This window comes from Leucopleurus acutus, assembly GCF_964270905.1.
Source record: "Leucopleurus acutus genome assembly, chromosome: 3".
NCBI classification, from domain to species: Eukaryota; Metazoa; Chordata; class Mammalia; order Artiodactyla; family Delphinidae; genus Leucopleurus; species Leucopleurus acutus.
This window is the reverse complement of record NC_139145.1, coordinates 176,160,374-176,185,708: the sequence shown is the minus strand read 5'-3', so window position 1 is coordinate 176,185,708 and position 25,335 is coordinate 176,160,374. Positions and strand designations below refer to the sequence as shown.

At 53.6% G+C, this 25,335-nt stretch overlaps 1 protein-coding gene across 1 annotated transcript in view; it reads left to right on the top strand.

The window, feature by feature from the left end:
- The window catches only part of PLEKHG4B (pleckstrin homology and RhoGEF domain containing G4B), a gene marked incomplete at both ends in the record, with an annotated part of 61,674 nt that overhangs the window by 14,085 nt on the left and 22,254 nt on the right, over positions 1-25,335 (top strand). Inside the window, 5 exon segments of the mRNA XM_082835072.1 lie at positions 8,903-9,100; positions 18,063-19,287; positions 20,002-20,193; positions 21,328-21,519; positions 22,427-22,550. Coding sequence (XP_082691198.1) covers positions 8,903-9,100; positions 18,063-19,287; positions 20,002-20,193; positions 21,328-21,519; positions 22,427-22,550 — 1,931 coding nt within the window.

Sequence of the window (25,335 nt, the reverse complement as noted above, 5' to 3'; positions counted from 1 at the left end):
GGGCTTCCCATGTGCGTCCATCATTGTCTGACGGATGCTGTGTGAAAGACCCTCCCAAGACCTTCACAGCCCCCGACTTTGGGAGCTTCTCGATGCCTCATGAGGCTCTGCTCCCGGCCCCGCCTCTCGGGGCTCGGTCACCCAGGAAGCTCCAGCTCAGGACTGTGGAGACAGCTCTGTCCCTGCAGGTGCACTGCAGAACACCTGTCCAGGGGGCCCCTCGGTGGAGATGTGTGCCCTGCCCGCCCTCGTGGGAGGTGTCCCCCGGACGCTGTGGTCACCGGTGACCCTGAGTCCCAGGAATCATCACATCGACTCTATCTGTGATCAGGTAAATCATGGAACGGCCCCCCTCTGGTGCTGCGCGGCTCGTGGAAGGTTCAAGGTGGAGCACGAGCCTGCTTGCAGAGCTTCTGCCAGAACTGGCATCCACGCGGCCACACCTGATGTGGGTGGGCAGGGCGCACCGTCCTCCCTGGGGAAGCAGGGGTCCCTGAACAACAGCCCCACGGAGGGTTTGCCCTGTTTTCTGCCAGCTCGGCACCTTAGTGGAACACATTTGCTCTGTCCAGCATCCTGGAGACTGACTGCCCCCCAGAGGGATCTTTCCATGTAAGTTAAGCTCTCTTAGAGTCCGAGCTTCTGTGTCATAAACGTTTGGTCCAACATTCCTCTGCCTTTCTCTTCTAAAGATGCTGTGGCTGTAACTCCACTCCATCAACAGGCAGGGTGGGCCACACGGTGCACTGGCTGAAAGCAGACCCTGGTTTGGAGACACGGGACGAGAAGACAGTTCAGTGCTAAGTGAGCAATCTGAGCTCGCCTGGATTAGGGGGGCCGAGAAGCATTTGTGGAGGGTGTGAGGTGAGCTACAATGGCCCAAGGGTCAGGGCCCAAGAAGCACTGGCCGGGACACTGGCCGGGAGAGGAGTTTCACCCCACAGGTGGCAGGTGCTGCCGCCGCGGCCCAGGAAAGGCCCAAAGGTGGTGGCTGGATGGAGCGGTCCAGCTCCTGCTTCCCCAGCCAAGGACAGGCAGGTCACACCAATGTTGATCTTGTAAACCTCCCTTCCCCCAGGCCCTCCGCTTAGAGGCAGCTGCAGCAAGGCCGTCCTAAACCTCCAGTCCCCCGTGGATGGACGCCTCGCCCCCCACCTCGGGATCGTCACATGAAGGGCCTCACTGGAGCTGGTTCCCATGTGCATCTCTGACTCTGGGACCCATCGGCACCTGAGAGTCGACCAGGTGGCAGGAGCTGCCGAGGCTGCTTCCCGCGGGCCTAGCGGTATTCCTGCCCCTTGTTATGAAACCCTGCTCTGGCTTCATAGTTCATTGAACCCTTAGAACCCAACTCCTGGACATCTGCTCAGAGGAGCCAGAATTTCGCTGGAAACAACCGCCTTTTGCATCTGTCTTGACACCTGCAAGGGGTTTAACTAGAGACCCCCATCTCTGTTAGGCCCGCTGCTTCCTCTGCAGCCGGTAACCTTAGCAACGTTGGGGCGCTCTAACAGACAGCTGTGGAAGGTCCAGTTCAGGAAGGAAATCGCAGGTGTAGGAACCCTGGTTTACGCTCACTCAAGACCCTAAACCGGCAAGTCATTAGTATCAGAAAAGACAGGGAGGGCTGGAGAGCCAACCGCAGCTCAGAGAACAGGCTCTCTTAGAGGCTCTGCTGACTGCCATGAAATTTAAGGACCCTTGTTTGAATATGAAAGAGCTAGGAATAGCATAAGGTGGTTCCTTCCTTAATTATTTTCAGTGACCTGAGGAAACACAGGCTGCTCTGTGGAGACACTGGGGCAGGTCCACGTCCAGCCCCCTCATTTCTTCAGATGAAGGTCCTGGTCCTTAGACTGAAATTTTCCTTTTGGGATTTTAAAAACACTTTAGGCCTAAATACAAAGAGTTGTTTTTTTTTTTAATACTAGCATGTTTATTTATGTTAATACCTTTGTTGTTAGTTTGATAGAAAAATCTGTAAGCAGTATTTAATGTTTAATGTAATGAATATTTAGCACTGCATTTTTAAAAGTTTCAAATTAGAGAGTGTTTTCTCATGCCTCTTCTCTGCCAGCTACACGCGCTGCTGGATCCAGAGCAGATCTTGATGGAAAACAAGGCTGCAGAAGTGAGACACAGAGTGCAGGGAGGTGCATGGCAGGAGTGGGGCGAGGGTGGGTGTGCACGTGTGTGCATTGTGCGTGAGAAGGAGATAAAGGTGCAGGGCACAGTTCTCATGGGTGCATGCATGTGTGTGTGTATGCATGTGTGTACGTGGGCGTGTGGGCGTGTATGCATGTGTGCACGTGGGCGTGTATGCATGTGTGCGTGTGTGTGTGCATGTGGGAAGGCCGAGGTACGGGGCGCAGTCCTGTCCGCTTGGCGTGCTCTGAGATTTGCTCAGTGCGGATTGTAGGCAGCAGGCTGGAATATGCGGCTTTCTGGGGCCTGCCCCCTGGGACGTGCTGACGCAGACCTGCCTCTCTCAGGCTGTAGGAATTAAACACAACGGGCTCATTATCAATCTCGGCAGCTGTAAAGTCAGCTCCAGCCTCAGCCTCTCTCACTGCTGGAGGAGGGCGTGTGCCCACGAGGACAGCCCCTGGCGTCCACGGGACACTTCCTCCTGGGAACCTAGCCCACGCAGACACCCTCCTTGGCCCACTGGACGCTGCTGAACCCCCCCCTCTCAGCTGCCCATCTCCCGTCCCAGGCACTCGGGCCCTGGCCCCTCTCAGCTGCCCATCTCCCGTCCCAGGCACTCGGGCCCTGGCCCCTCTCAGCTGCCCATCTCCCGTCCCAGGCACTCGGGCCCTGGCCCCTCTCAGCTGCCCATCTCCCGTCCCAGGCACTCGGGCCCTGGCCCCTCACAGCTGCCCACCTCCCGTCCCAGGCACTCGGGCCCTGGCCCCTCTCAGCTGCCCATCTCCCGTCCCAGGCACTTGGGCCCTGGCCCCTCTCAGCTGCCCATCTCCCGTCCCAGGCACTCGGGCCCTCGCCGCATCCTGGCCTCCTGCTGTGGGTTCCTGGATAGCACCTGGCTATCGCAGGAAGAGAGAAGGGATCCCTGGAATACTTCTTGCCCACAGCTGCCCCCTGCTTCCGTGGCAAGGCCAGCCTGGACCCCGGGCTTGCCTGTCTGCTTGCCCTGTGCCCCCGTCTGCATGTCCTGCCCCCGGATCTGGCCTCGTTCCCTGGGGTCAGGTTTTGGGGATCCCCTCCCCTGCAGACTGTGAGTTAGTGAAGGGCAGAGTTTCCCTGGGCAGGGGCTTGCTGGCTGTGTTGGTGTGGACAGAGGGAAGGAGCTGGGCCAGCCGTGGGCATCCTGAGGACATAGCCTGGTATGGGAAGGGGGCCTCTGGCCAGATCACAGTGGTGTCCGTCACCAGCATGAGACGTCACCACGAGGCCCAGTGCTCAGCCAGGCTACCCCCAGGTCCTGAGAATTCTGGGTGGGACTGTAGCATCAGACCTGGGTCCCAGGTGGGCCAGTGTCCCTGGGCTTCAAGGAGGACAGGCACTGCAGTGAGAGGAGTGAAGCCATGCCCCTCCTGCACAGTCACCACTCTGGGCGCAGTTATAACCGAGGTTTAAGAGGTGGCTGTTGGATGGGCTGTGGAATTCAGAGAGAAAGGGTCTCAGCAGTCGAGGGCTCCCTGGAGCCCCCTCCCCAGCTGCTGGCATCCACAGTCTCCCGGAGGCTTCCTGTGCCAATTCCGTTAGAACGCGGGTCAGGAGAGCTGGACGTGCGCCGGAGGCGGCTGCTCACCAAGGCCCGGGGCCTCTAAAGCTAGGCCAGCGGGATTTGGGGCGCACGATGCTTTCGGTGACCTCCGAACTCTTCCGGGAGCCTAGAGCGCGGACCTCAAGAGGCCAGGTGCTTTCCCTTCCCCACGCTTCCCTCCCTGTACAGGTTTGGGCTTAGAAGCATCTTCAGCCTCCACAGCCGGGAGGGCCAGGAAGCCCTAACACGCAGCAGCTGGCCAGTGGAGCGCAGGGCCGGGTGTGGACAGGCTGGATGCAGCCAGATCTGGTATAGACAGGCTAGCACACCAGCCCAGCCAAGGGGACCAGGCTTCCTAGACAGGTTTCCTTTGACTCAAAGGTGGTTTCTGGGTCTCTGCACACAGGAAATCAGAGATGGCCATCGGGGCCCTGGACAGGACACCGGGGGCCGTCACTGGGCCCTTGCAGGAAGGAGGCCTCTGTTAAGAGTAGCTGAGTGGCTGTAACCAGGTCGGCTGCCCAGAGCAGCCCTCCGGGGGAGTGTGGGTTGCATGCCAGCCTCCTCATTCATGCCGATGGGGCTGAGAAAGTGGCCATTGATGGAAAGTGGGCCACAGGGAGGCCCACTGTGGGCACCCCTCCCACCCCCGGGGCCCCTGCTCGGACGGACTGCCGGAAGGGTTCCAGTGTCCCATGATGGGTACCTGCTGCCGCCCTTACAGCCTGAGTTTTATTTATAAAATCTGGCCAAGGCAAAGGCCACAGTGGTGAATTTCTGGGGTGGAAGTGCCTGGCTGACAGGCACCCCAGCTCCGATGGTCCCATCCTAGGCTGTGCGCCATCTGGGGTATGGCTGGGGGCTGGTCATGGGGATGCAGGAGGGGCCGACGCCCAGACGAGAAGGGGGCCCTTTGTGACCACTGCCCTCCCCCCACCCAGCCATCCAGGGATGGTGCCTCTGGGACGGTGCCCCAGGCCACTTTCTGTTTGCTCTCTGCACCCTGACATCAGCACACTGGATTTTCAGAGCGAGGTGACATGACTGTGTCCTGGAGAAGCCCCCCAGCCTGGCTGAGGGGGGTGGACAGGACTGGCTGCCCGGTCTTCCCCTTACCCCATCTAAGACCGCGTCCTGTGTCCTAGACGCGCCCTACTGTCCCTGGGCGTGATGACCCAGACGTCAAGGGGTCACCCACAAGATTGGGCATCTGGGCTCCTTGGTCGTCAGGGTGGCCGCAGGGCAGGCGTCCCCAAGGTGGCTGTGCCGATGCCTCTGACTTCCTTGCACTCTCTGTCCCCATCGCGACGTGAGGGGCTGCACTGGGTCAGAGGCCAGCGCATGTGTGTTCAGGATAGTGGGCGAGGGTCTCGGAACCTGGTCTGTGCGCCACCTGCTGGGGACCCTCTCTATCCAGCACTCTGTCATCTTGGGTGCCTTCCCTGGGGTGGCCCCTGCGGACCCTCTCCTGACGGTGCGCTGGCTTGCCACGGCTGCAGACGGCCTGCGGCTCCATCCTGGGTTCACACCCTCACTCATCCTCAGGGACGCTGCACTTGAATTAAAACGTGAGCACCGCACAGCGGGCCAGCCTCGGCTGCATCTCTGCAGCCAGCCGGGCCCTGGACGGGCACCCTGCTGGTCCCTCGCCCGTGCAGCTGGCATCCTTCAGTCAGCACAAGCCTCCAAGTGAGAAGAAACTCCGTTTGCTGTGACATTTGCCTGTTGCTTGCCCCCGGGAGGGAGAAGCAGGTTGTTTCCAGCGGGCATCTTTCCCGAGTCCCTGCGACCGGCCGCCACTAGGCCCCAGGCTCTGTCTCCTCTCCTGCAGCACACGCGAGCTTAGAGGGTCACGGGGCGGGCCTGTGCGCCGAGACTGCGTCCTCTCCTGCAGGCGCAGGGCAGGAGGAGCTTACTGCCACGAAGTCACTCTCATGTCACCCCAATTTTACTAAACTTAGCGGGGAAAATCCTTCGTCAAGAGTGAAGCTTTACAATGTTTCTCCAGATGTAAATTTTCTGCTGTTAAAAGGCAAAAGCAGTTCTGCTGTCGGCCAGATAACACAGGATTCTCAGTGCAGCGGAATGGTAATCAAATGTCTTCACCCCAGTGCTGTCTCAGCCATCCCACTAATGTGTGTTCACACTTGTCACAGTCTAAGGCACGGTTAGACTTATGATCAAGTAACTAGGCATAGTCCTACGCTCTGAAGCCAGCCATGTCCGTATGTGCATTTGCTTCAGACGGGAATCCTGAGTCGTTTTAGAAGTCAGCCCTTTCCTGTCTACTTGGGATGATTTGCTGGTTTGCCAGGTTTTGGTGAATGGGTGAGTTGTACCGTATGGAGAGCAGGGCCAGGTGGAAACAGAAATGCTCAACGGACATCCTCCCTCCCTGTGTCCACTCTCCCTCCTCTGCCTCTGCACCCAGAGGCCTGGGGACTATTTTAAGGATTTGCCCACTTGGCTCCCTACTTATCTAGGTGTACACACACAGAGAGACACCCCACAAAGGCACACACATAGACGCCCGCATGCACAGACACACACACAGACACCCCACACGCTCACACACAGACACACACACACGCGCAGCCCAGCGAACATCAGGGAAGACGTTGCTAAACAGACAAATGTACCAGATGATGGAACTTCATCCTTTATGATACTAAAACAATGTTCTCTTTTTAAGAATTTCTTATGGAAATCTTTCTGAAACATACTGTATACTTTGCTGTTTTCTTAAGCAGAATTGAATGTATTCAAGGTAATGTGGTTTTGCTATAATGTAATAGTTCCTGCCTCTCTGCTCTCAGGCTCCTGTATGTCTGCTGCCGCCTGCTATAATTTGTGTGCAAGTAGGAACATTTGCCTATACCGAGCACGCCAGCCTGGGGCACCCTTCAGGCTGCAGGGTGGTTCGTGTCTGTTCTGGGGTGCAGGCCCTGGATGTCCACCTCCGGTCAGGTAACCTGGCTGGTGCATCAGAACTCTCTTCCCAAGGACAGGAGTGAGCCCCGTCACCAGGGTGGCAGGGGGCTCCCACGGCAGTTCCCAGAGAGCGGCGACAGTCGGACAGGGCTGTGCAGGCAGTGCCCTCGGGCACGCGAGAGCAGGAGAGTCTGGAGGAGCAGCTCCCTTGGCTTTCCCGAGGCTTCCTCGACTGACCTAACCTGGGAAGTGGCCTCTCGGGCGGCAGGCAGCTCCCCTTGGGCAGCTCTTGCCAGGACCAGGCTCCGAGTGGGGGGACCGCACAGGGCATGGGGGCTGGTGGAGGGGTGTCCCCCAGGCTGAGTGCGGGCCCAGACCCCATCACCACGGGAACCGAAGGGCAGAGAAGCGGCCGGGGAGGCCATTGCTGCCCCGTGGGTGACCAAGGCTGTGGGATCTCAAGGAGCGTTCCCTTCCCCCCGACACTGGTCAGTTTGCAGAAGGTGAGCTGGTGAGGTGGGGGCCGATATCCTGCTGACCACGGGTGACCGAGGAGTCAGGACCTGCCCCGTGGGTCCGGGGGAGGAATGGGCCTGGGTTAGGGCATCTGAGCAGTGTCTCTCCCAGGGAGGGCCTGAAGTTTGCATTTCAATTCAAAGTAGGCCCTTAGAGACTGTGCTCCGGGCCGGGCCGCACCCCACCTCCTTCCAGCCGGTTTGTATCTCTAGTAACTTCCGGGGAGGCTGAGGCCTGCCCCCACTCCAGACCAGCTCCGTTCAGTCCCTGGACTGACGTTTGTCTGTGGCTCAGGTGTGATTTGAGTTCTTGGAAGCCAGAGCACGTGGCACTTTGGGGAAGAATCAGTATTTAGAGAATTCCTACTGACAAGGGAGTGGCCCTGTCTGGCGGGGGACAGGACGTGGCAGGAAGGCCTGTGCGGGCCTGGGGGCCTCACCAGGCTGACGGAGAGGTGGAGGGCTTCCAGCCTCTGAACCGACCCTGCAGCACACGGCTCCCGCCTCCCGCCTCCCGCCTCCCGCCTCCCGCCTCCCGGCTGCTGGCTCCCGGCTCCCGGCTCCCTGCTGCCGGCTCCGGCTCCGGCTCCGGCTCCGGCTCCGGCTCCGGCTCCCACCTCCCGCCTCCCGCCTCCCGCCTCCCGCCTCCCGCCTCCCGCCTCCCGCCTCCCGGCCCTCGGCTCCCGGCTGCTGGCTCCCGGCTCCCGGCTCTCGGCTCTCGGGCAGCACAGATGGCTTCTCTTCGAGTCCTCATTTACTGCAGACTTAGAGGATGCACTGCTTTTATTTTCAGTTTCCTTGGGAAAGTATGATTAGCCATTCAGAGGAGTCTCAGACAGTAATCACTGTTTCTTTAAAAATCAATTATGCAATTTTAACCTCTTTGGCTTTTAACTGTTATTTATGGCCTTGCATTTCCTCTCCAAACAAATAAACCTAATGGCATTCCTCAGGAAATGTTACATCTAAAAATAGAATTAAGTATTTTTTAAACTAAAAGCTCTCTGTCTTCATATAAAAGCGTGTTGCACCAAAATTTAAAGGGGAAATCAGATACCAATGATAGCTGTTTTTGGAATGACTGAATGAGCACAATTCTGGGATTATGATGCAGGATGCCCTAATGGTTTCTATTTAAATTTTAAAAAATCATCAGTACAAGTAAAATGTATTTCCTAGGATGAACTTCTTTTCTGAGTATAAAATGGCATATGGGCCAGCTCTGTCCTCCCCACAAGGGCCCCCCATTCCCTATGCAGAGCCAGGAGTGCTGGGGAAGGGGGAAGCCCCTGAGAAATTCCCCACGCTCCACGGAAGATCCTAAAAAGCATCATTTAAGGTGCATGTTTCAGAATTTGATGGGATGGAACTTATGTCAGACCAAACTTGGTGGTGCCTCCCGTGATAACAATGACGGCCGTCGCTCACAGGCATTAGATAGGGTTCCCCTCGTGGGCACAGGTGTCAGGTGTACCCGTTACAGACATGGGCACTTCCTCAGATGCTTCTGCTCTGTGACAACGTGAGGACCAACCGATCCTCCCCGACAGGAACTCTTCTCTGTGCTGGGGATTCGCCCATACCTCCTGTGTTTCACAAAGATAACTCACATCCCCGGACATACAACAGGTGCCTTCACAGTGGACACCTCAGTGCTAGCCTGTGAAGGTGTCCAGTGCACCTGTCTTAATAGATGTATTAAATTTCACAAACCTCTCTTCCACCTCAGGACCTGGAATCCCTCGACACCTACATACAGAACACGCTCTCTGCCCTCTACCCACCTTTTGAGGCCACGGCAGCCACAGTGCTCTGGCAGCTGCTCAGCGTGGCCGAGAAGCTCTACGGTGGGGACGGGCTGCGCTGCCTCCTGGACTTCCTCATCCCAGCCAAGAGGGCCCTGCAGCACCTGCAGCGGGAGGCCCGTGTGAGTACCTCCTCGGGGATGGAGCCCGTGTGAGTACCTCCTCAGGGATGGAGCCCGTGTGAGTACCTCCTCGGGGATGGAGCCCGTGTGAGTACCTCCTCGGGGATGGAGCCCGTGTGAGGCCCGCCCGCTCACTTTTGACTAGGGAGAAGAGACAGGCAGGGTTTTAATCTGGTAGCTGGAAAATACCTAATCTGAGCCGTAGGGATTTTAGATCCAGGGGAATATACTGGTGAAGGAAGCAAAGGAGGAGGATATGCTTCTGTGCGTTTCAGACTAATCCAGGGGCTAAGCGGACATCCTTCAAGCGAGCATTTGTTGTTTTCTTTCTGAAAGAAAGCAGGATATTATTAAAAAATAAAAATAAATTGTAGTCTCAGCCATTTTTTTTGTAGCATTTAAACACACGACTGGGGAAACCGTCCCATTTTCCTCTGTTCCATTGGTCCTTTGGGCACTGGCTCAGCTTACTCCCTTTGGCTTCTGGCTCCACCTTTCCCTGGTTCCAAATAATTGGTGAAATAAGGCCTGTGTCCCAGAAACAGGGCTTCTCAACCTGCCGGTGAGCATGGAGCCCACTGTCCGCAGGCTTCTCTCTGGTGCCCCAGGGGACTCTCGCTGTGCAGTCTATGTACGAAGGGACTGAGTCCCCCTCCTGAGTAGTCATCTCAGGACGTACGGGAGCAGTTCCAGTAACACAGACAGACCCTGCTGAGTGAATCTCTTATGTGTTTAGTTATTTGGAGGATATTTTTATTGTAGGTTGTTTCTGAGGCAGTGTTAAAACTAATGACAGCCACGTTGCAGGTGTGTTGCAGTGAACTGCTGCAGAGATCATGGCTAGATCTTAAAAAGTAAGACCTTTATTAATCAGCACCTTCTACTGCTCCATTCATATTGAATTAGGGCTTTTTGAAAAACTACCACTGGGCCACTTTGATTTCTTAACCTCTTTGAATGCCTTTTAACTGAGTGTGGTAGAGAAATGACCATGGATATCCTCGATTTAATTCTTGGTTCGCAGTAGAGGGTATTTCCCTAGAGGGTATTTCCTTCATGATTATGTACCTTTTGCACATGTAAAGGGTGTTTACTGATAGGGAAGAAGCAGAGAAGTTTGCCTGTCAGGAGAAAAAGCAGCACACACAACCAAGCTGCCTTAGGTTGGATCTGAAAACACTTGCCCCCTTTCAAAGGCGTGTCTTGCAAAGCTCTGCTGAGCTAATGTTTTGTCTTCTTTCTTCTAATATTCTTTTTCCTTCCATTTAACAAGTCATCACCCTTCCCACTTCCAAACTGCTTATCTTCTGAAAAAGCCATATGAATAATGTTACTCTTTAATATGATGCATATTTATAAGTATTTAAAAAGCATGAAATGAAATTTAGGGACAGCCTTACTATTTTCATATTTATATTGCTTTTATTTTTTAATTAAGAAATTAAAATTTGATCATCTGTATGACATCGGAGAAAATGAACTTATCTTGACAACTGTGAATATAAAAATACTTCAGTTAATGTAAATTCAATGCACTTTTTATTCATTTACCAAGTGTCATCGAAGCATGTGGCTTGGAGATCATTATTAATCATATTAATTTTAAGATAAGTTTCTACGTTAACCTGAGAGTTCGATGACCACTATTTTCCCATCCCTCTGTAGAAACCAGACAGGCTTAAAATCACTGGCTGACTTATTTGTAACTTTGTTTCATCACGGTTTGTGTCCAAAAAATGCTTGGAGAAGTTTAAAGAAAAGTAATCAGAGGGCTTCCCTGGTGGCGCAGTGGTTGAGAGTCCGCCTGCCGATGCAGGGGACGCAGGTTCGTGCCCTGGTCCGGGAGGATCCCACATGCCGCGCAGCGGCTGGGCCCGTGAGCCATGGCCGCTGGGCCTGCGCGTCCGGAGCCTGTGCTCTGCAACGGGAGAGGCCACAGCAGTGAGAGGCCCGCGTACCGCAAAAAAAAAAAAAAGAAGAAAAGTAATCAGAAAGATATAAAACAGAATGTTTCTGCAAGGGGGGAAAGCAGGGGCAAGGGATTAGAACTTAAAAAAATGAAATCAAACGGAAATCAGAAAAGGAGAAGGGAATAAACAAGATAAAAACATGGAAATAAAAGTACAACATATATAATAACAGGTTGAAAATGGTAGGCCAGCAGAATTCTAACCAAGGATAATGGATGTAGCGATGTTCATAACAAACTAAATACAGTAAAAGGCAGATGCATTGATAGGGCTGAAGAGGACCATTCGATAATAACACTGCTAACAACCAGGAAGGTGTAACAATCCGTAAACTCCTAACAACATAGCCTGAAATGCTTGAAGCATAAACTGAGGGAATTACAAGTGGGAGATTTCGCCTCCCTCCAAAGCAAAGAGGAAAAGCAGCCACATATTACTTAAGATAAACATCTGAACACGATATCTCTCTCTGCTAACGGGCATGCGCGGAGTGCTGAGCCCAGCAATTTTAGAATACATATAGTTCCCAAGCACAGATGGAACCTTCTCCAAACTTAACCAAATTTGATAAAATTCTAGCCAAGTTTTACCATTAGAAGATATACATTTATCTCAAGAATGTATACAATTAGAGAATATTAAAGAACATACATTCTTAGGCATTCATATGCATTTACCACATTTGACCAGAATTGACCATTAGCAATAACATGCTAACAAATACCAGAGAATTGATTTCTTAGGACCACAAAGCAATAAAGCTAGAAATCAAGTTTTTAAAAGACACCCTTCTATTTGGAAATTTGTAAAGGTACTCCTAGCAGAGAACCACAAAGGAAACTGGCAAAACAGAGCTGAAGAACAGGTGAGTCCTATTTCCATCTAGGATGTAGAAGTGTATGAAAGACCTTTACTCTTGCCAAAACAACAAGAAATTCTGATGTGAACCAAACAATTACACCTTCCTTTAAAGCCGTCCAAGACCTGTGGATACACAAAGAGCTAAAAGAACTTAACCGTGGAGTGGCAGTGCCTTCCTAAGTGAGCAAAGAGCAGAAGACGCGTTCATCCCTGGGGCGAGTCACTGAGGCTTCGGGGAGGACGGCCGACGAGCTGCCAGAGAAGGACCGTCTCTGCTCAGACCAGGAGGAACGGGGCTTCAGAGACCTCAGGGCTGGAGCACCAGGTTGGAGTCTGGAGGAGCCTCGAATGTAACGATGATCCTCTCCACTAACCCTAGAAATTCTCTGACAGAATAAGTGGAGACCGAGGGGTGGGACCAGAAAGCAAAGTATATCAAAATCTTAAAATCACACAGTTTCAAAGTGTGATTTCCAACTCTCATGGTCTCATGGTCTCATGGTCTCACGGTCTTAAAATTTTCGTCTCATAGTTTTAACATGTCCCAGTTCAGAAGTCCAGCAGCAGTTGGTACCAGGCCTCCCTGGATGGAGAGTTGTGAACCCAACCACTGGAGCACTTGAAGCGGTTGGTAAACTGAAATTTATGAAAGTTGAACCAAGCCTCAAGCAATGTAAATTTTATAAGCTATTCTTGGTGGCCAAGAGAGTCGGGGCTGAGCTGAAAAGTGGAGAGATACCTCACTGGACTCCTGGAGAGTTTAAAGCCACAACCCAGCCCCAACTTGCTCTGTTTCTAAGTGCTTTAAACTGATAAACCCTTCATCCTAGCTGTCTAACAGAGTAAAGCTTTCCTCTTTCTAAAAATTATCAGCTTTAGGCAAAAGCTCAGGCATAAAATTTAAAAATTACAAAATGTGCAAAGGCACCAGATTATCCATCCATAAAAAGGAGAAAAAATTGTCAATAGAAAGAGACTCACAGACTACCCAGGTTTGGAATTATAAGGCCGACTTTCTAAAAACTATGATAAACATATTAAATAATCTACAAGTAAATATGGATGACGTGGATGAAGCATTTCAGGAATGATTTGGAAACTGTAAAATGAGAACAAAATGGAAATCTTAGAACTAAAAATACTGTATCTGCAGTTAAAAAAAACAACTTACTGGATGGGACTAACGCAGACTGGACGCAGCAGGAGATAGGACACATGATTTGAAGACATGCCTGAAGAAACGAAGCAGGTGGAAACACAGAGGAGAGAGAGGAGGGGAGAAGGTGAGCAAAGCGTTAGCAGCGCACGGGAGCGTCAGGTCAGACACGTGCAAGAGGGTTCCCGGAGGGAGGGGCGGGAAAATAGCGCCCAAGAGACATTTCAAGAAATATTGTTGGATAATTTCACAATTTGTTAAAAACACAGATCTAACACAAAGATCCAGGAAGCTCATCAGACCTGGAGCAGGATAAATACCAACAGAACAACACTTAGACACATTGTAATTAAATGCTGAAAACCCGTCGGCAAGGGGAAATCTTAACGCACAGGGGCAGCAATAAGAATGATGGTGGCTTTTTATCGGAAGCATTGGACTTCAGAAGACAATGGAAAAATACCTTTAACAAGCCAAAGGAAGAAAAGTCAACCTAAAATTCTATATGCAGCAAAAGCTATCTTTCAACAGGAAGATAAAATAATGACATATCCAGATCAATAAAAGAGTAGACTAGCACAGATGCTGCGCAAGAAATGCTAAAGGGAGGTCTAGAGTCTGAAGGGATATGGTACCAGGCAGAAGCTCAGATCTACAGAAGAATGAGCACAAAGAAAGGCTAAATTTGTAAGTGTGAATCTCTTCTAAAAATTAGTGACCACACACACACACACACACACACACACACACACATTACTGACCACTTAAAGCAATATATTGTGGGATTTATAACAAATGTAGCAACAAGACATATGACAACAAAAGCACAAACTGCGGAAGGGAGTAAATCGAATTATAGCATTTAGCATTATAGCTTTATAATGCTGAAGTTATAAATTTGAAATTATAGCTTTAGCATTTCTTGCATAGCATCTGTGCTAGTCTACTCTTTTATTGATCTGGAAATGTCATTATTTTACCTTACTGCTATAAGGTTCTTACATTGTTTTAAAATAATAAACTATTGCTTTAAGATAGACTGTGATAAGTTAAAGATGCATCTCGTAATATTGAGAGCAACCACTAAAAATAACACAGATAGGTGTAACTAAAAATTCAATAGAGGAAATAAATGGAATCTAAAAAATAGAAGAGGAGATAAAAGGAAGAACAAAGGTACGAAGATAGGGCAAATAGAAATTTTATGCCAAGATGATAGATTTAATCCAGCCATGTCAATGATTATATTAAATGTCATTAAGTGAATTTAACATTCCAACTAAAATACAGGGATTGTTAGACTGGAAAAAAAGGCAAGACCAACTAAATGCTGGTTATAAGAATTGCCCTTTAAATGCAAAGACAGTCCAAAGACTGAAAGTAAAAGAATCAAAACAGACATACCATGTGGTCTGAGAAATGCAAAGCAGATGACAAGACACAAGTTTCTGCTTTACTAATGAGCAGAGAAATAGACAGGTTAGTATTCAGAGCAGAGAGAGCCCAGTACGATGGACAAGGTGATGCTCTTCTCATCGTGGTGAAAATTGGGATGACCTCTCTGGAAAGCAGTTGTTTTAATGTATGCAGAATCTTTAAATTGTCATGCACAGTTTGACTCAGAAGGTTTAGCCACAGCAAGTGATCTAAAATGCAGGTCCAGGGCTTCCCTGGTGGCGCAGTGGTTGAGAGTCCGCCTGCCGATGCAGGGGACACGGGTTCAAGCCCTGGTCTGGGAAGATCCCACATGCCGCGGAGCGACTAAGCCTGTGCGCCGCAACTTCTGAGCCTGCGCTCTAGAGCCTGCGAGCCACAACTACTGAGCCCACGTGCCACAACTACTGAAACCCACGTGCCTAGAGCCTGTGCTCCGCAACAAGAGAAGCCACCGCAATGAGGAGTCTGCTCGCCGCAACTAGAGAAAGCCCACACGCAGCAAGGAAGACCCAACGCAGCCACAAATAAATAAATAAATAAAACAAGCACAAGAGGACATGCAGTGACCTCAGCGTGTTGTGCTGTTGAAGGCCCGTGAGTGTGGATACAGGGCAGTTCTGCTTGTCCTACTTTCTTCACTTTGGAAATATCCCCAATTAGCAAGATAGAAAGGAAACCTTAAAAAGTTGGAGATAAAAGGTGATGTTGTAGCCTATGGCAGCCTTAACTGACTGCTCCGGACCTGGGTGTGTAATTCTCAGCCCTGGCTGAAACATACAGACACTGAGGAGGCAGCAAGTTGCGTGTGGCAGCCAGACCCCATGCACAGAGCTCAGGCCAAGGGCACGTTGAAGAACACCTAGTCACCATCTGGGAGGCTGGCCAGTCTTCCTGAAATATGAACAAATATGTTCGGGTGCTTCTGGAGCCTGGTAATACATTGTTGAGCGGACCACCTGGGCACCATCCTCTGCCACAGGGTCAGGGAGACAGGACCCCAACAGGCAGATAGTTGGGACAGTGTTCCATGGACACACGCAGAGGGAAGCTTGTCCCGCTGTGCCCAGTCAGGCCCGGGAAGGTCGCCTGCCCCCTTGCCCAGGACAGCCTGCACAGTGGATGGTCTGCACGGAGCAGCAGTGTGTGAAGTTGTCGAGGGCCCAGGGAAGCTCAGCAGTAGTTTTCACATTTAATCCACAGCCAAGCCCCTGTTCTGGCTTTTCCAAGGGACCAGAAAAGTTTTGTTTTGTTTTGGTTTTAGTCACCCAAGCGGGAAAGGAATGCTGAGATTTTTGGAATATTGTAATAACTGATGTGATGCGTCTATGATGATTGAAAACCTGCTGTGATCTTGTGACATGCAGGTTCCTGAACCGCTTTGTGAAAGCTCCTTATAAAGAAAGACTCTGCACTTGTTTTTAGCAGCTGAACTGTAGCTCTTAAACAGTGAAGCCCACCCAACTCCTTCTGAATAAAAAAGCTTTGGTTCTAACACCTCTTCCTTGAAACACCTCAAACAACCTTTTTTTGATTTGTTTTGGGTTCTTTTTGGGGTTTTTTTTTTTTTTTTGGCTGCACTGCCCGGCTTGTAGGATCTTAGTTCCCTGATCAGGGACTGAACCCGGGCCCTCAGCAGTGAGAGCATGGAGCCCTAACCACTGGACCGCCAGGGAAGTCTCAAACAACCATTTAGAGAAGGTGTTGAAATGAGAGAAAGAAAGCTCCTTTTCAACCTGGAGTTTTCTCAGAACTGGAACTATTCAGAACATGACTATATTTATAGCATCTGTTGAATTTGGATTCCAGAGGGGTAGAAAGATTTACAATCAAAACTGTAGAGAGTTTGCCTTTCAGAACTGTGGTGGATACGTGTCCGCTAACGATGAGGGCAAAAAAATTACTGTCTGTTAAATGTTTTTTTAAAATCTCGCAGTAACTAAGGCAAAAATAGGACCACAATTCATAGAAAGAGCAAAAGTACATGAGAATTCACAGAAAACAAGCATCAGGAAACCGTTGGCTTCACAGTCACGTGATGTGAATTAAAACAACAATATTCCACAGCATACGTGTTAATTCAGGAAACAGTTTCTTGCTGTAAAGCCTTATGCTGCTAATCAGTGGGCACGGTGATACCTTACTGTGATACCCCACTGCTGACAGTATGTCTCTTGATGACAAATTGGTCATACTGTCAAGAATCATAAAAGACATTCATAGCCTTTGATCCTGTAATCCTAATCCCAGAAAATGATAATTTAAAAGAATATCATGAAAATGATATCATGAACATGTTCCTTGCATTTTTAATTTACAATAGAAATCCATAGAAGCATTGTTGGTTCTGACAATAGAGGATTGTTAAGTAGCCATGAGGATGGTAACTGAGTAACAGAAGTGCTCGCTTAGGATGACTGCTGACAAGAATACCAAATTCTGTCTACATTACTATTGCAGTTTAAATAACTAATAATAATAAACAGTGGATAAGGGCACAGAAAAGTTAAAAGTCTCTAGAGGTATATTAGGATGAGATTTTTTTTTTTTTTTTTGCGGTACGCGGGCCTCTCACTGTCTGTTGTGGCCTCTCCCATTGCGGAGCACAGGCTCCGGACATGCAGGCCCAGCGGACATGGCTCACGGGCGCAGCCGCTCCGCGGCATGTGGGGTCTTCCCGGACCGGGGCACGAACCCGCGTCTCCTGCATCGGCAGGCGGACTCTCAACCACTGTGCCACCAGGGAAGCCCTCTCTTCTTTTTCATTTTCTGTATTATTTAATTAGGGTTTGTGCAGTGAGTCAGCGCTGGAGTAGGGAAAGCTGCAAAAAAAAAAAATGCTGGAACTAAACCCAAACAGGAGAATGTGATCCCGTTTCAGAACCTGTGTCTGCAGCTCTGGCAGGTGGGCGTCCCACCGCTCTTCCCTAACAGCCTGACACCCTCCTGCCCCACGGAGACACTGGCTCATCCATCCTGAAGTCGAAACCTTTTTTCTAGAGCAAGTTCTTCTCAAAGAGGTGGTTAAGGGCTCACCCCATCATCGACAGCTTGGTCGCAAACTCCAGCGACCCCTCAAATAAGCAGAAAGGACGGCTGCTGTGGGTGGGAGCTGGCGTGATGTGGGGGCCCTAGATCGGGGCCCTAGACCCGTGCCCTCTCACCATGGTCCCCACCCTGCAGTTCCAGAGGCTGGGGGCTGCCCGTGGGCGCCGCGAGCTTAGACCAAGGGCTGCGGGGCGAGAGGGTGAAAGCCCAGCCCTGCCCAGGTGGGGCCGGCCCTGGGAGCGGCTCGCCCCACAGCCCCTGGGGTTGGGGCTGTGCCTGCGGTGTCTCCCCATCCCCAGCTGCCCGCCTCCCCCAGCCACCCAGGAAGAGCGGTACAAATGCGTTTCTAACCGCCCTGTCTTCAGTCCTGATCCCTTTGTTGTTCTGGGGTGCTGGGAGGCCCAGTCGCCCACCCTCCTGCTGGACAGAGGCCAGGGGCTCTGACAGGTTCCACGTCAGCCGCTAATCTCCCTGCATCCCTCTCTTGTCCCAGGCCAGGTACGCAGGCCTCCTCTTCCTGCACGAAGGGTGGCCGCTGTGCATCCACGAGAAGGTGGTGGTGCAGCTGGCGCCCCTGCGCGGAGTCAGGCTCAGGCCTGGGGACTTCTACCTGCAGATCACTGTGGCGGCGGGGAGGCAGCCCGCCAGACTGGTCTTGAAACGCCTTTCCCGGCTTGGACAAGGCTCGGAGGAAGTCATTGTCCCTGAGACCATGTACGGCTGTGTCTTCACGGGAGAGTTCCTGGAACTGGTGAACGGGGAGCAGAACGGTGTCCCCTTGCAAAACTGCTTGCTGACCTCGGGCTCGGTGGTCTACCGCACCCCCTGGAACAACGTCACAGACCCTGTCTTTGTCCCCACCACCGGAACCAACCTGCCCAGCTGCCCCAGCGGTCCTGGGCCTCAGCAGCCGCCACCCGACAGCGCCTCGGAGGCTCCAGCCCCGGCACCAACCGTGGCCAGCCCCGCTCCCCAGGGCGGCACACCTTCCAAGCACACCCCAACCCTGCCCCACTGCAGTGGGCATCCCAGCAGTGACCAGCCCCGCCGTCTTCCTTCCCCAAGAAGGGCTGAGTGCGAAAGCCCCGGGACCCTGTCCGGGAGTCCCAGTGGAGGCCTCAGGGGGGTTGGCCCCTCAGAGCAGGACCCCTGGGAGTGTCCTGAGAGCCCTGAAGGACCAGGAGGGAGGCTGGACCCCATGGACAAGAAGGACGGCTCCAAGGCCCTCGCCTTCCACGCAGAGGGGGGCAGCCCGAGCTCCAGGAGGCGGCCGCCCAGAACCCCAGCCAGTGTGGAGGCCAGACGCTGGTTCAGGAAGTCCTACATGGAGGCCCTGCAGAACCCTATGCCCCTGGGCTCCAGCTCTGAGGAATCCATCGGGGACGAGGCCTGTGGCTCCCAGACCCACGGCCGCAGGGCCAGGGGGGCCGGGGCAGCGGCCAGTCTTACCCAGAAAGAGATCCCTGGCCCTGCGGGAGACCCCCAGGAGATCCCGAGACAAGAGGATGGTCCAGGAGCTGCAGGGAGGACCCTTCCCAGGAGGTCTCGATCCTGGGATAGGTCCCTCAGAAGCTCCCGAGGTGACACCTGGCGGGCCTCCCAGCACTTAGCCAGCACCAGGCCTGGGGGTCTCCTGGGAGGACAAGCTGTGGGGACCAGAACCACAGGCTCCAGCTGTCCAGGCACAGTGGAGAGTCCCAGCTGCACAGGAGAGGAAGGTAAATGTCCACCCCCGCTCCCGTCACCCTCCCCTCCCCCCCACACTCCCCTCCCCCCACACTCCCCTCCCCCACTCTCCTCCCCCCCACTCTCCTCCCCCCCCCACTCCTCCCCCCCACACTCCCCTCCTCCTCCTCCCCTCTCCCACCTGTGACAATTGGTCTGGTCACTTGATTCAGTAGAAGCCTGTCTCCATGTCCGTATCAACTGTTGAAAATGTTTACGTGTATTCATTTCCGGGGCTGCCACAGCAAGGTACCACAGACTTCGTGGCTCTGAACAACAGAAAATTATCCTCACGGTTCTGGTCCTAAAGTCCAAGATCAAGGTGTCCCAGGGTCCCACTCCCTCCAGAGGCTCCAGGGGAGGGTCCTTCCTGCCTCTTCTGGCTACTGGAGCCCCAGGCATCCCTTGGCCAAAATCATTGCCCTTCACCCTGTGTCTCACTGTGCCTCCAAGCTCCCTCTCCTTTCTCTTGTAAAGACACCTATCGTTCAATTTAGGGCCCACCCTAAACTTCACTAGTTCACTTCTGCAAAGAGCCTTTTCCAAATAAGGTCGCATTTGTGTGAGAGTGAAGCCCCCCTCTCCGAGGAGATGCACGAGAGCGAGGACCCATCTCTGAGGAGATGTGTGAGGCTGAGGCCCCACTTTCTCTGAGTTGGTGCTCAAAAAGGAGGCCCCCCTCTCTGAGGTGACGTGTGAGGGTGAAGCCCCCCTCTCCGAGGTGACGTGTGAGGGTGAAGCCCCCCTCTCTGAGGTGATTCTCAAGGAGGGGGCCCCCCTCTCCGAGGTGACGTGTGAGGGTGAAGCCCCCCTCTCCGAGGTGACGTGTGAGGGTGAAGCCCCCCTCTCTGAGGTGATTCTCAAGGAGGGGGCCCCCCTCTCTGAGGTGACGTGTGAGGGTGAGGCCCCCCTCTCTGAGGTGATGTGTGAGGGCCAGGAACCCACTCTCTGAGTGATGCTGGTGGACGTGGCTCCTTCTCCCTGAGGTGATGCTCAAAAAGGAGTCGTGATGATGCATGAGGACAAGGCCCCCCTCTCTGAGGTGACGTGTGACAGCGAGGACCCTGTGTCTTAGCAGATGTGTGAGGTGAGAACTTGTCTGAGGAGATTTGTGAGGGTGAAACACCCTCTCTGAGATCATTCTTAAGGATGAGGAACGCCCTCTGAGGTGTTGTGTGAGGGTGCAACCCCCCCCTCTCTGAGGTGACTCTTGAGGTCCAGGCACCCCTCTATGAGGTGACACTGGAGGGCAAGGCCCCATTCTCTTTTGTGACAAGTGACACGAGGACCCACTCTCTGAGGAGATGTGTGAGGGCGAAAAGAAACCTTTCTCATTGAAGTGGTGTGTTTGGAGGATGAGGCCCCCCCGCTCAGAGGTGATGCGTGCGTGAAGATCCCATTTCTCAAGAGGTGTGTGAGGCGAGGAGGCTCTCTCTGAGGCATGTATATGGCCAGACCCCCACACTGAGGAGATGCATGAGGGTGGTGCCTCCCTCTGTGGAGAGGCGTGTGAGGCAGCGACCACCTGTCTGAGGTGATTCCTGAGGTCGAGGCTCCTCTCACTGAGCGGATGTGTGAGGGTGAAGCCTCCTCTCTGAGTTGATGTGCGAAGCAAGGACCCTTTCTCTGAGGGGACGAGTGAAAGCGAGGCCCCCTTCTGACATGATGGCCGAGGGAGAATCCCTTCTTTTACGCAGCGTGGAGGGTGAGGACGCCCCCTCTGAGGTTATGTGTGAGCTCGAGGCCTCAATCTCTGGGGTGATGCAGGAGGTTGCGGTCACGATCCATGACATCATTCGGTATAAAATGTTTCTCCCTTAGGTGTTTTCTGGTTGTCAGGATCTGAGAACCCGTTTATTTATGTGATTTATTCATTACTCCTCAGGAAAAGCCTGACCTGCAGATGTGCTCACTGACCTTTCCCACCAGAAATGGGACAAGTTCACAGGCCTCCTGTTTTCTCCTTGCATTTGTAGCTGCCTTCAGGCCAGAGAAGCGCGTTATCGTTGACCAGGTCTCTTTGCTTTGTGCAGCTGATGTCTCTGCAGAGGGCAGCAGCTTCCGAGGAGGCAGCCCCAGCCGGTGTTCAGACCTGCTTGCTGAGCCGCTGTGCCCCGAGGGTGAAGGGTGGGCACCTGGCACAGGAGACCTGCCCAGCCGGGCGCCCAGGCAGGAGCTGGAACTCAACCAGGAGCTACTGCAGTCCGGGGCGGTCACCCTCCCAGGTGAGCATGGCTGTCTTGCTAACAACACACCGCAGGCCAGCGGCTTCTTAACAACACAACTTCACTTACCGCGGCCCTAGAGGCTGGATGTCCACGGTCAAGGCGCGGCGTGGTACGGGCCCCTTCCTGGTTCACAGTCAGCACCTTTTCACCGTGTCCTCACATGGCAGGTGGGCAAGGGGTCTCTTTTATAAGGGCATTAATCCCATTCATGTGGGCTCCACCCTCAGGACCAAAGCCCCTCCCACAGGCCTCACTTCCAAATTCCATCAAATCAGGCATTAAGATTCCAGCATATGAATTTGGGGGGTTACAAACAGTCAGAGCATGGCAGTGGGCCTCGCCCTCCCAGGTGAGCTTGGCTGTCATCTGCCCAGGTGAACGCCGGGCTCTACCCTCCCAGCAGATCTCACATCTAAGCCGGTAACTCAAATAGTGTTTGCAGATCCTGGCTCCATCTCCTCGAGCTTGAAGCCGCGGGTGTCCCTATGGGGGCTGCCCCCTTTCACGGTGGCCCCTTGTTAGTTCACAGCCTCCTGGGACCTTCCCGGGTGGAATCTGGAATTGCCCACGTACTCACAGAGGGCAGAGAGAGACCGAAGAAAGAGGCCACGCTCCACATTGGCAGGTGGCAGGTAACTTATATACTAGGCTTGTATTGGGCGGCCTCAAGATTTCCACCCCGCCCGCCAGAGTCTTAAAGTTCACCTGGAGGGAGGCCTTAACTGGGCTCAGTCATGTTACTCTCCAGTCGGTCTCGATGCCACACCGTTATCTCCAAGGTGCGTCTTGAGGCAGGTTCTGGGAACGAGGAGGGCGGAGGAGCACAGGGGCCTGGGTCCAGCTCGGGGGTCGGCTAGCGGTCGCATCCTCTCAGTGACCTCCTCCAGCACCTCTGTTTCTGCAGGAACCCGAGACCGTCAGGGAAGAGCGGTGGTGCAGGTCTGTACAAGGGGCCCACTCTGGTCCAGCGAACACATGTCCAGTGCCGAGCTAACCCGTCTGCTGAAGTACCTCCACACCATCCCCAGGTGGGACTGAGCCAGCCTCCAGTTTTCAGACCCTTTGAGGATAAACCCAGCTGAGGTGTAATCTCGGGTGGCTCCCGGGCTCTGCCGTCTGGCGCGTCACTGCGGCAGGTCCCGTCTCCCACCTCCCCCTCCTTCCGGGCCCTCGTGCGGCGCTCTCACGTGCCGTCCCCCACGCACCCCGTCCCTCCCGTGCACCTGGACCCCGGTCCTCCGAATGCAGGCCTGAGTTCTGCGTTGCTCTTCCTTGTGCAGTACTGGCTTTAAGCATTATTTGTCTACATGTTTTATGCTCCACCTCTTTCTAAAAAAGATTTGAAGTGACCTTGATTAAAGACACGAGCTGATAGAAACAGAATATTTAGTATAACCAGGTGAAGAAATTGTACAAATAGGAGGTACCTGGTACCAGAAAGCAGAAAAGACTGACTGCGAACTAGGCCTTGTGGCATCGCTGGGCCTCCGGGCAGCCAGCAGCACACGCGCCAGGAAGAAAGTGCACCAGCCCCTCCAGAGCCGCACCTTCCTGGTGTGGAATTCCAGGGGACCTTGCCTCCTGCGCCCTACACAAGGAAGCAGACATGCTTGGGTGACCCTCCCCAGGGCTCTCCACGGACCAAGGACAGAGATGGGGGCGGATGGAGAACCGGAGTCACGCGCATTGTTTGGGGCCCCTCACCCCCATCGGGTGCAGACGGGCCTCGGGCTCCCTCACGGCCATCAGACCAAGAGCCTCCACGGTGCCGGGTGGACGTAGCCCCAGGGCTCAGTCCTAAGGTCAACGGCCCAGGTTTGAATCCCGGCCCCGAATCCCAGCCCTGCCCTTGGCTGGAGTCGGTAGTGTGCCGTGATGGAGGGATGTCTCATGGGTGTGCTAGAGGGGCTAGAAATAATCTCTGTGCAGTCCCTAGAGTGAAGTCACATGACCTCACGTGAGAGCGTGCTGGGTGACTCACGGCCACGTGTGCGCACGTGTGGGAACACGCTACCTGGTGTGCCCTCGCGTGACGTGGGAGCGTTCCTGGTACAGGACCACCCGTGACCTCATGCTTGTTTGTGGAGTATTGACTTTCTGTTGAAATTTTTTCTGAAGTAGCACGGGTACAGTCAGTGTGGGGACACATAGGCAGGAAAGGACTTAAAATGCTGCATCCCCCCAGGCTCCTTCGCAGAGCGAGGCTCGCAGTTATTTGCAGGGCCTACTTTCACTGCCCTGAGCCTAGGATTTCAAACTTATCTTTCAGCAGAGATTTCAAAATATAAGGAAACGACTCTGAAAAAAATTACTTTCATCCTTGCACTAGTTCATACTCTATAAGCCTCAGGTAAACACCTTCAAAGCCCTAGAATAATGACATTTTCTATTTACCAGAAGCTTTCCTTTGACCACTGCAGGGAGGTCCTGGTTGACCAGGGCCCCCCCGAGAGAAAGGAGTGAGACCGCTGTGGAGTCTGTGGGACGCGGGCTGAGCTGGACGTCCAGACCCCTGCTTTTTCCACTTTGCCACAGACGGTGCAGACAGCACGCCGCTGCTCACCTGCACATGAAGACCTGGGAGAAGAATGTTTCTGAAGACTTAGGGGAGCTTGTTCTGGAGCCCGAAGGTTTGTCTGGTTATTCGCCAACAAGGACTGTAACCGTGAACGTCCTGATAGAGAGCGGCACCGGGAGAAGCCACTGCCCTCAGCTCTTGGGAAGAGGCACCTGAGATGCCGCACCTTTGGGAGGAGCGCCCGGGAGAGTCTCATCGTCGGTTCCTGCAGGTGTGTTACAAGGAGCCCCGCATTCCTATGAGTTGGCCTCGTGAAAGGACTGCCGTCAAACTCTTAGATACACAGAACCTTAAACTCGGAAAGGATCTTGGCTGTTATCCATGCACCCTCCTGCACCATTGCAGGAATCCACCCATCCATCCTGCCATCCACACTTACCTGGGAATACAAAAGGGAACAGCAGAAGTTCCTGCCCTGCTGGAGACACACACGTGAACCCGAATTGTCGCAGCTCCCAGGGTGAGACAAGCCCACAGTGCCGAGAGGGACTTCCCAGACATACTGTGTCCTGGAGGAGGGAGAGGGTTTGCAGACAAGAGGGGAAGCAAGAGCACACACAAGGCCTAGAGCAGTCGGGCACTTTGTGAGGACAGAAGACGCTGTGAAGACAGCAGGCCCCCCTGGGCCGAAGACCATGGCGTGTGGCAGGCCGAGCGGCCTGCAGCTTCAGGAAGACAGTTCGGAGGCTTCCGCAGAAATGCAGACCCAGACATCCAGGCAGGTCTGCACAGTGGCCTGGGGTGGACCAGGGACCCCAAGGGGCCAGACTGGGGGCCTGGAGGCTGCCCGCCGCTGGGAGTGAGGGCGAAGCAGAGGCGTCAGGGGATCCAGAGCAGGGGCAGGCAGAAGGGGAGGGGATCTGCTCTGGGGTTCCAGTTGGCACCAATGTGGATGCAGGAATGAGCAAAGGGGTCCATCTCAGCCACTCAGGACCAGGGTCCAGCGGCCGTCTGACCCCGGGAACAGCCCCAGGAAGGGCGGGGCTGTCCTGCCAGCCGCCAAGTGGGTGACGTCGTAGAGGAGAGCCTGTGAGTCACTGAGCACGACCGCCCCTGTGGTCCTGGTGAGGCCACTTGCTGGGCTCTGGGGCCGCGATTGACTTGGCAGATGAAGGGAAACCCCAGGGCCGGGGGCGCCAGAGAAGGGAGGCCCACGACGGCAGAGCGAGATCCAGCCGTCCCTGCTGGAGGCCTCCGGTCTGACCGGAGACCCTCCGAAGAAATGCAGCATCTCG